We start from the raw sequence: 11,712 nt of genomic DNA, 5'->3' as shown, positions 1-11,712 counted from the left end.
TTTGAAGTCAATTTTATTTGATATTAGAATGACTACTCCAGCTTGTTTCTTCGGACCATTTTCTTGGAAAATTACTTTCCAGCCTTTCACTCTGAGGTAGTTTTTGTCTTTGTCCCTAAGGTGGGTTTCCTGTAAGCAGCAAAATGTTGGGTCCTGCTTTTGTAGCCAGTCTATTAGTCTATGTCTTTTTATTGGGGAATTGAGTCCATTAATGTTAAGAGAAATTAAAGAAAAGTAATTGCTTCCTGCAGACACAACTGCATATGCCAGCAAGATTTTGCCAACAGGACCCTGATATAGCTGACTCTTGTAAGGCTATGCCAGTGCCTGGCAAATTCAGAAGTGGATGCTCAGAGTTATCTATTGGATGGAACACATGGCCCCCAATGGAGGAGCTAAAGAAAGTACCCAAGGAGCTAAAGCGTTCTGTAACCCTATAGGAGGAACAGCAATATGAACCAGTACCCCCCTGAGCTTGTGTCTCTAGCTGCATATGTAGCAGAAGATGGCCTAATCAGTGATCATTGGGAAGAGAGGCCCTTAGTCTTGCAAATATTTTATGCCGCAATGCAGGGCAATACCAAGGCCAGGAAGCGGGAGGGGTTGGAAAGGAGAGCAGGGTGGGTGGGAGGGTATAAGGGATTTTTGGGGATAACATTTGAATTGTAAATGAAAAAGATATCTAATTAAAAAATGAAAAAAAAATAAGTTATTTAAAGCAAGCACTGGAATCAATTAAATCAAGACAAAAAAGTAAAAGAAAAAGAACAGAAAAAAAAAGAAAATATAATCCTGAACGAGGTAACACAGATCCAAAAGGATATGAACGGTTTATACTCACTAATAAGTGGATATTAGCCCCAAAATAATTGACATTAATTAAAAAGTTTATAGAATAATCAAAAAACTTATAAATCCTTATAAAACTTACATAAATACTTATAAAATGTTGTATGTATGTATGTATTATATACATATATATTCATATATATATATATATATATATATATATGAATGAATGAATTGGGTGAGTGTGAGCATGTGTCTGCTACAAAATATATTTGGATTGTGTGGTTAGAGAGACAACTTTTCGGAGTTGGTTCCCACTTTCTACCCCGTTTTCTTGAGGTCAAACTCAGGCAGTCAATCTTGGGCAGCAAGGGCTTTTTACCATGTTGTTAGACAAAAATATATCATTTAAATCATCATTATTCGACAATACAACTCATTGACATGAAACAATAATACATAATATTTTTCAGGCTCACATATTTAACCCTGTATAGTTTTTATGTGTTGTTACTTAGACTTTGAAATAATGGAAAGTTTTATTTATTTTGAGCTAATTAATTCATGTTTGGAATTTAATTTAATGACTGCACTGCCCTGCTTTAATATACATTCGTATATTTTCAAAGACATAGTAATTATCATAGCTATAGATATATTTATGAATATCATAGGGCAAGCTAATAACTAGCAGGAGATCTTCCTGAGATGACCTTCTTAGATTAAAATCTATGAAGAACTTCTGGTAGACAAGGCCCAGGAGAAAAATCATTTTAAGAAGGATTCCTGATATTAATATGCTTTGCCTGTTATTAATAAACATATATGACGATTACTAGGTATTAACTCACCCTTTTGAGCAGATCTACAAAGATTTACTGTATTATAATGATGCTACGTAGACAAATAGATGACTTTTCAATTCTTTGTGATGATCCTATAAGAATTCCTAAAATTATATCAATATTTATTCAGCTCTTTTATAGTGTGATTGTTATTAGATCATTTCGGATAGTCAAAACTGCAATGAGAACTCTGTCATGCTCCCATTTTATCCCCAGTTAATTGCTTTTAGATAGTACCCAGACTTTCTACTACTCAAAGCACATTCCAAGAGGTTGTAAGACCATTATCCAAAGGTCAAAAAAGAAGGAACTATTTATTATAGGTGCTAGAACAGAAGATAAAACATTGACTGAGTTTAGCCATAAAAAACTTCACTTAGTTATGATTTTAACTTTCAATGAACCTGTGGAGCTGTGACAGGTGATGAATGTCTAGCCAGATAATGACTCCTAATGGATACGCATGTAAACATTCACTTTTGCAAACTTCTTATTTGATTTGTGGTTTAATTTATGTGTAAACTTGTGATGATTTTCTTTTACCATGTGATTATGAATTTAAAAAGATGTTTAAGTGCTGTGAACAAAGAGATGAGGGAGAAAGATTTTTCCCCTTATCCCCCTTTCTCTTCATTCCATTTCCCCCTTTTTCTTAGCTTTCATAGGAAACTTTTACAACTTAGAAAAGAATGCTAAAATCACTTTCAAAGTGTCTTTTTTTCTTCTGATGACATTCACTAGCAGGCTGAAAGTTAGATCTGGGCAGTTCCTGCTGAGATAGAACAAAGTCTATTTAATCCCTTGCTGTTTTAGGATGAGATGCTAAGCACCAGAGACTGCAATTTCTGGCCTCAGAGGAACACAGAAGGCAGGCCAGTTACAGTAGCAAAGTAAATTAGACTTAGATAAGTAAATTATTAATTATCATCCAGCAGCCCTAAATATCTTGTAATATAAAAAAGTCTTACCCTCTGCCTATGCTCTTTCTCCTCTACTGCCTCAAGAAAAGCTGACCAGAAAGAAGACCCCTCAAGGACTGGTCCCTGGCACTCAGTCACATTGTGTGAAAGAAATTCTCAATGGATTGTCAAAGAATTATAATAATTGGGCTCCTGAGGACTGGAAAATAATTTGTTAAACGCTCTTAAAAGAAACTGAATATTTACAGTCGCAAACGTGGTTTCATGATCTTTGTGCTGAATGAGCACAAATCAATACTAAAAGTAATAATCCCGTATTGCAAGCAATAACATTTCCTATGCTTCCTGTTGCATAGCAATATTTGAATCCAAATATGCAAGATAATACATGGCCAGACAGATACATGAACAACTAAGGGAGATTGATATGAAAGCAGCAGAGAGGCACAAATACGATGCCTCTCTTGATGAAGAGCTGCCTATTCAAGCTATGGCTCAGCTATAGTTGAGAAAATGTCCACAATGACATGCATCTGGTCTTTTACCTACATGGAGCCAGGTTAAGCCTTTATATTCAGAGGCTCAGATAATTATCCAGCAATACAGATTGTCCCTGTACTGCTGAAGAGTTGTTTTTGACCATGAGTTCTTTACTCACAGTCTCTTCTCAAGCCACTTCTGATGGAGTTATTGTGTTTATATTCCTAATCCTCCATTTCTTGAACCGACTATATAGGGAGAACCTAATATTTTAACTTTTACTGTTTCCAAGAATATTTTTTCTCCTCCATGGCAAGATTTACAACAAAATTCTTAAGATGATGGAGCATTATGTAATTTTACTTCTCAGATGCAGAGTAATCCTGTGTGCTTGTTATTATCTCCTTGTTTGACCATGGATTAGAAATATTGGCTTTTCCCCAGAATTAACATTAGAAATAGTTGAACATGGTTGTAAAGATTGGCTGTTTCTTCTATTAATCAAAATTGAAGCCATTTAATTTTTGACAGTGAATTATATCAAGAATGTCTTGATTTTACACATATTGGTTTGAAATAATGTCCTTTTAAATGGCAATCTTGTATGAGTAAATTTAGAAAAATTATACAACTGAAAAATGCATCCTGGATTAATTGGGAGACCTTATGCAATGTTTATAAGTACTTGTTCTTAATTTCCATTTCTGTATCATATGGCTCTTGATCTTTCTTGATCTTCCAGGATGAATGACAGGTGCTGGATTGATGATCTGGGGTGATGGTGGAATCGCACTAATGGCTTATTCGCTCTGAAGGAACACCCAACTGTCTTATAGCACATTTTTGGAAGATCGCAGCTGCACTGAAACCTGTGATTTTGTCTAATGGCTCATTTACTAGGACTGTTCAATCTGCTTTTACTTATAGTTTTACAACATATAAGAAATATAATATTTCTATTTGTGTACATTTGCCTTAATGCTTATTGGAGGATTTAATTTTTCTTAGCAAGTAATTACATGTATTTACTGTAGATTGTATTCTTGCATTATTAATAACATATTGTTTAATTTTACTTCATATACAGTAATGTATATGAAACAATGTAGTTATATATGGACAGGCTTTGGGGGAAAATCCTACTTACATGTTATTACCAGAATTCTTTTATAAAATCTTTAAAAGAGCAATGGGTCTGTTAGGGGTTGTTGTTGCTGTAATTTTAAGTCTTATTGCTATGGCTACTACAGCCTTGGTAGGTGGTGCTGTTTTCTACTTCTTTGCAAATTAAACATTTTGTAGAATAATGGCATAAAGATTCTCATGAACTATAGATTCATCATGTACCAATGCAAGGTTACAGACAGAGTACAGGCATTAAAGGGATCTGTATGTTTGAGTATGCAGCAATGGCTGTAGTTAAATTGTGATTGGAATTCTAATACATTTTGCATTAATAATTTTCAATACAATGCCAGTGTTCAAGATTGGAAAAAGAGTCAATAATATTTGAAAGGAAACTCTATTGTTAGAAAGGATATTAAACAATTACAATATCAATTGCTGGATACATTCAAAAACCAATTTTCATCTGATATTGCTAGGATATTAGATGATAAATTGTCTGGCATAGATCGTAGAACTTTACTACAGAGTGTGACTAATGCAGCTGGAGAAGCTAGTGTTGATTTTCTTAATAGTTTTATTTTAATTGAAATTGTTGGATTGGCTATTTACCAGTGTTGGTTTTGTAAACACTTTACAAATATGTACTTTATGGCAAAATATTTTAGAAGCTAAATTTAAAAATTAAAAAGGAGGAAATTGTAGACAAATGGCATGAGGTAACTGCTTCCAGATTGCTAGCTACGAGCCAAACTAGGATCATTGTGATTCTCAGAATTCTGAGATACTGAGGAGACATACATCCTCCTCAATCCCAGTATTCTACCTAATAAGCTGCATGACTAAGGAAGTGGTCTTCATGAGTTTTTCTCATGAGAAAGTAACATTGTTTTTAGTTATAAGGGGCAAAATATCTAAGAGTTGAACTGCTGACAAATTTCTCAGTCTTCAAGGAGGTTTGGACCACTTTCAAGCAAGATATGCTGTTGCTATGGAAATAGCAGCCAGTGAGAACTAAAACTGTGGGAAACCTTTATTCTGCTTTGCCTTTAAAAGAAGTTAAAACTTTGAAAGAACTCTGCTCTGACTTGGCTGTGTAACCCCTGTAACCTGGGTAATGCAGCTCTACCCTTAGAACTCCAATGCACTAGACATTAACAAATGCATATTATATTTGTATTATTTTAAGTTTTCAAATTGTTAACATATTAATCATTGACTTCTTTGTCAATATTCACCATCCATGTCAAAAGAGAAAACTACATATTCAATTATAGAGACAAAAACTTCATATTCAGTCAAGTATATGGGCTTCCTTCTACAAGACAGAAAGTTTACACTAGGTAGACACAGAGCTGCAAGTTCTCCTAGGTGGTGAACTGAGAAAATGGGTGATAAGACATCATTTGCTTACTTAAGCATATTTCTCTTCTTGTAATGAAATGTGGGAGGACATTCACAAATTTTCCACCCTAAATTTATAAGATTTTTGTTGTTTTAAGGAAAGTCTTCTCTGTTTTGCATCTGTCTGCCTTACAAAACTACAGTTTGATTTGTGGCATTTACACTGACTTTCCATGTCTAATTTGATCTGACCAGTCAGAGCCTAATAAGGGTGAGTGCTACATGGTCTGTGTAACTTACCTTGAAATACACATAAGTTCTGTAATCTTATCCCAAACTCCCATAACTTTAGCACACTATCTCATGGTATTTTGATACTTTCATGCTTACATTACACAACCTTTATATCTCCCGCTTCTAGTAATTTTAATTATTATTTTACTACATGGACATTTCTTTATCTTGAAATTTCTAAATCACCTTAGGATGGCTCAAACTCTATTCATTAGACTCTCTCTCTCTCTCTCTCTCTCTCTCTCTCTCTCTCTCTCGCTCACACACACACACACACACACATGTTTTGTTACATAGCTACATATAAGAAAAGATCAAAATAAATAAAATCGGTTATTTTATCTAAGTCTGAAACAACTAGATAAAACGTGATCAAGTTAATGTGAAAAACTTTTAAATCATTTATACAAAGGAAAATGTCTCAAAATAACTACATTTTGTGTGGTAATATTAATAAAGTTGTTATAAATGTTTATACATGTGACATCATTTGTCATTTACTATGTCAGATATAGTGGTTCGTTAAACTTAATAGTTTTAGTGATGTTTCACGTGAAACATGCATTAATTAGTATTACCAAGTATAATCAACTTACATATAAATTAATGTTAACACTATTCTTCCCGAGTAATAATAAATTTATAACCATTCAATTATTTACATATTGTAGATTCTAATCCTACTACCTCACTGACTGTTTGTTTTGTTTTGTAGAAATTTCAAACTGAAAGAATAAGGTTTGACCCATTTTTTTTTATCCTTGTGTTACCTATGGTTTTAGATTCTTATACAAGCAATCTTTGTCTGAACATATGTAACACAATATTCTCCCAATATTTTTTTCTAGAAATTTTAGAGTTGAGTCTTTACGTTTATGTTTTTAATCCACTTTGAATCTTTACTGCTTTGATGGAATTCTGAGGTCTAACCTCAGTTCTCTACTGCAAGCATTCTGTTTCTCTACCTCTATTATTAAAGATAATGCCCATAAAAACTTTGAAATTACCAAAAATAAGTTTTTGTTGTATATCTTTCATTAACTCTAATCATATTTGTTTCATATATTTGGATGATCTACTTCTGGTTTTCCTACGTGCCTATGATTCATTAACTTGTGCTAAATTGACACTTTAAAAATATATAGTGAATTTCTTTATCTCTTCTTACAAGTTTTCTCTAATATAAAATACACATTCCCAAAATCATGAATTATAGAGCACTAATGTATTTAACCCGAATATAGTACTTCAAAATATCTATACAAAATACTTTATAGATCCTATTTATTTAATAAATTGTATTAAAATAAAAATTTTGTATTGTATTACTTAGGGTTCTGTTATTGGGATAAATGCTATTACCAAATGCAATTTGGTAACAAAAGGGATTGCTTGATTTACACATCCCAATTGTACTTCCTGAAGGAGTGAGGACAAAAAGGAAAGCAAGTGCCAACAACTTCACACATGTATATACATACATACATACAGGATGGATGGAGTAAATCTCTCAAAAGTAGACTCCATTATATATGAACATCTACTAATCATTTTTAATTAAATAATATCAGGAAGCTGAGAACAAAAATTGGTACAAGAAATTAATTATCAACTAAATCACCAGTCCATCATTCATGCCAGCCAGAGCTAGTTTAACTGACATTGTTATTGTTTGCTAACCTCAAAAAATCCCTAGTTCAACTATTAATAATGTGTCTTTCTGGATTTCAAATTGTTCCATACAATTTTCTATACCAGAGCTACTGACAAAATCATCTTAACCTAATTTCACTAACAATCTATTTTTCCAAATTCTTTTTAATGTTAGTGGTCACTGCTAATGATCTACATTTCTCAGTTCATTCCAAGTGTGGTGACTGAATAATTTATTTGCCCAAGCATCAGTGTCTGAAACAGATAAAGCACAATTGTGAGTGCTGCTGATTCTGTGCAGTGAGTGGTTGGAAGCCCTCTTAGAGTTTTCATACCACTCTTAGAGTAAGTGGGATGTGACGCAAAAGCAGAGCCAAAGTTCATAACAGTATAAATTCCTCAGGTCTCAGCCTCTCTGAGACACACCCAACATGGTTTGCTTAAGTGGTGAGTCACATTCCATTAGTTCTAAACCATTTGTTATTCCTTTCACATGGAACCCGGCACTACATCAATCATTAATCAAGAAAATATGCCTATAAGACAACCTGATGAGGGCATTTTCTCAATTGATGATCATCCTAGGGTGACCTTGGTGTGTGTCAAGCAGACAAAAACTTAACTAGTACAAATACCCAGTTGCTTAATAATGTATTTATAAGATGAAGTACAATTTTACTTTCAAAATCAATGAATAAAACTATTCAGTAAATCAGTTAATGATATGTACAGGACACTATCATTGTATTATGTAAATAATACTCACATACTTTTGGTAAAATCATAATGAAATAAACCTTAAATTAGACTCAGAACTTAAGACCTAACAGTAGAAACTTTATGATTAACCGAGGCCTAGTTTTAGAGAGAACAGGGCATTTATTCAGACTTTCAGTTCCTTAAAAATCGTTATTATTATTGTACTTGTCTTGGTGTGTCTGATATGTATATTGTCCTGTTGCACAATGTGTATAGGTGTAATGACAGTTTATGTAGAAATAGAACAAGTTTAAAGAATCATTTCTCTTTTTAATTTTTATGTGGCTTCTGGGTACTGAATTTACTTAGGTCATAAATTCACTAAACAAGCTCCTTTGTTGACTGAACCACCTCACCAGCCCTGAACATCAGAATTTTATAAGAACAAAACCTTCCCAAATATATGTGAATGTTTGTTTTAGTTGTGGTGTTTTTTTATTTTATTTTATATTATTTTATTTTATTTTATTTTGAGACAGGGCCATGCTCAAAATCAGCCTTTTCCCAGGCTGGCCTTGAACATTATCCTTTTTGCTCCAGATTTTTGAGTGTTAGAAGTCAGAACTTTGTCACTATGCTTGGTAGTAGTTTTATATTCTGATAAGTTTGTGTTGAGGTCTTTTCCCACCCTACCCCCAGCAAAGCTATACAGATTTTGTTCTATATCTGCCAGCTATTTCATATTGTTCTTTTAATGTACCTGCCAGTCATTGACACAGGAAAACAACTTGCCTCATCATAGGGTCGTGCTGACTTCATACTCTGTGATATTCTGTATGTTCTGAGATTTATCAATCTTAAGAAATTCCCCAACTGTAAGCTCATCTTAGGACCAATCAGAATACAGGCCAGCTAGAAATGTTCTGTCTAGTTAGTGAAAATAGCTTGGGTCAGAGTTGACCACTAGGTTACTTCCTGCACATGCACGCCAGCTCAATGGGGTGAGAAATGTTCATCATCTTGCCTCGGCACTCTAATTCTGAGCACTGTGGCTCTCTGATCAATTAATATTAGGCTGTGCATTCAATATCCCATTCTTCTACGACTGAGATTGGTGTTCATTTAGGTTTTGGGGTAACTCTTGGAGTCCAACAGTTTGATTATGTTTTCTTTTTTCAATTTACTCAACTAAGTTCTATATACTTCTGTGTGTGGCTTTTGTAATAGTGGCTATTATCCTTTTGTTTCTTGGGCAGTACTTATTGACGACTATAGGTTTTTGATGGTGTGATTTCCCTGTTTTTTGTTTTTGTATTTTTTTTTTGGTTTTGTTTTTTGTCTGAACAACGTTTTATTGCCATTTCAATTCTGAAGGATAGATTTCCTGTACATAATATTTTTAGCTTGTAGCTGTTTTCCATTCAGGACTTTGAACAATTTGTTCTGTTCTCTTCTATTCTTTACTATAATGTAAATTTATGCTGAGAAAACTGACTTCATTCTAATGAATACTCCCTTATGTAATGGCTTGATATAATCCTATGACCCATGTGATTGGATATTTGGGACACAGTTGATGTTAGTCTTTTGGGAAGTAGAACTTTTGGTGGGTGGGGCCTGGGAGATGATCATTGAAGATTACAGTTCCTTCGTTTAATTCCCTCTCTTCTCCTCTGTCTTGCTTTTTCTCTCTTTCCTGGTCACATCTAGGTAACAAAGAGTTGACAAATGCTCCACCAAAAATGGCTTATTAAAGAACAATGTTTCAACATCAAATTAATACATTTATTTTCATGAATTGTAAAGAGTTTTATATAATATTTTTGTTTGGGGGTATAAATTTTTCACAACTAAACTGTAGAAATTCTATTTGTAGTAGAACATACTTTGAATATCACTTGCCTCTAAAGCTTCATCAAAAGTATGCTCATTGTTTATTTATGTAATTCACTTGTTTCACATTAGAAAACTATTTTTTCCTTATTGATTTGTTTTAAATTTTAAAGGCATGACTAAATGTCCCAGTTTAGGCTCAGAAATGTTTCCAGACTGTTTTTCATTAGTAATTTCACTTTCTTGATTTCTTTTTGATTTGAGTTGTGTTCGTTGTTTTTAAAATAATTAGACATTTACACATAATTTTTGTCTGTTTGTATATTTTAATATATCATTAGAAACTATTTAAAAATCAAACATTTCATCCTAACTCATGAACAGAACTCACACTGCTGTAATACTTGAAATGAGAAAAGTCTGAAAAGAAGGCTATATTCTATGGACCTGGAATATATGACCATTATTAGAGAAACAAATAAAGTATTACTACAATTACTAAATTAGTTAATTTAATTCCAGAAATTTTCACTTTGAACTGAAAATGCTTTTCAGGAGCTTTTTTAAGGCACCCTTTACATCCTTGTTTCTTAGGGTATAGATGAAGGGATTCAATGTAGGAGTTATCACTGCATAAAAGAGAGCCATGAATTTTGGTTGATCCCTTGTGATAGATGAAGAAGGCTGAAGGTACATGCTCATACCTGGACCATAAAATAAAGAAACTACAATGAGATGAGAAGAACATGTCCCAAAGGCTTTCCTTCTTCCTTCAGAAGATTTAATTCTAAGTACTGCACACCCAATATTAACATAAGAAGCAAGAATTAAGCACAGAGGAACAATCAGTATAAAAATGCATACCACAGAAAGTGCTAACTCATTAAATTCCTTTTCACCACAGGCAGTTTTTATGAGAACTGGGATTTCACACAATATATGATCCAATTTATTTGTGCCACACAATGGCAATTGTAATGTAAGTGTAGCCTCCGAAAAACCAAAAATCACTCCAGTCAGCCACATTATAGATACTGACAAAATGCACACACGTTGATTCATGATGAGGGTGTAGTGGAGAGGTTTGCAGATAGCCGCATATCGATCAAAGGACATAATAGCCAAAAGTAGACATTCTGTGCCTCCCATTATGTGGAAGACATAAAGTTGAACAACACATCCAATATAACTAATGGTTTTTATGGAGCTCCCCAGGTTAAAAAGCATCTGAGGCACAATGCTTGTGGTGTAGCACATGTCCAGAAAGGAGAGATTTGTGAGGAAAAAGTACATGGGGCTGTGGAGACGAGGGTCTAAGGTGGACACCAGAATGATGGCAATGTTCCCCATCAATGCCATGGGGTATGTTATCAGAAGAGTAACAAAGAGAGGGAGTTCTAGCCAAGGATGATCAGCAAAGCCCAGTAAGATGAATTCTTTTGGGTGGCTTTCATTGGTTACAGCCATTCTCCTTTGAGTTTTTACCTAAAGTTTAGAAGTGTCATGTTAATTTAAAACAATAGATACATAAAATAAATTAAAATTGTTGAAAATGAAGAGAAGTGCCTGTCACATACAAAGATAAATCCATATAATAACAGCAGTTGGTTGTTATTGTTGTTGGGATCTGGAGAGATTATGTAGTGCTTAGGAGTACTTGTTTTTCTTGGAAACCAAGCATGTATTTCCAGCACCATGATGAGTACAGCACAATTACCTACATCTCTAGC

At 33.7% G+C, this 11,712-nt stretch overlaps 1 protein-coding gene across 1 annotated transcript; it reads right to left on the bottom strand.

The window, feature by feature from the left end:
* Positions 1-10,510: 10,510 nt before the first annotated feature.
* LOC110335858 (olfactory receptor 2B11-like) lies at positions 10,511-11,450 on the bottom strand. Its single transcript, XM_021218244.1, has one exon. The coding sequence runs from the start codon at positions 11,447-11,449 to the stop codon at positions 10,511-10,513; it is 939 nt and encodes a 312-aa protein (XP_021073903.1). The 5' UTR covers position 11,450.
* Between the last annotated feature and the right edge of the window lie 262 nt (positions 11,451-11,712).

This window comes from Mus pahari, chromosome 18 (genome assembly GCF_900095145.1).
Source record: "Mus pahari chromosome 18, PAHARI_EIJ_v1.1, whole genome shotgun sequence".
NCBI lineage: Eukaryota > Metazoa > Chordata > Mammalia > Rodentia > Muridae > Mus > Mus pahari.
This window is presented reverse-complemented; position numbering and strand designations above follow the sequence as displayed.

Coding starts and splice junctions, on each gene's coding strand:
- LOC110335858 (XM_021218244.1), bottom strand. CDS start 11,449: ATGGCTGTAACCAATGAAAGCCACCCAAAAGAATTCATCTTACTGGGC.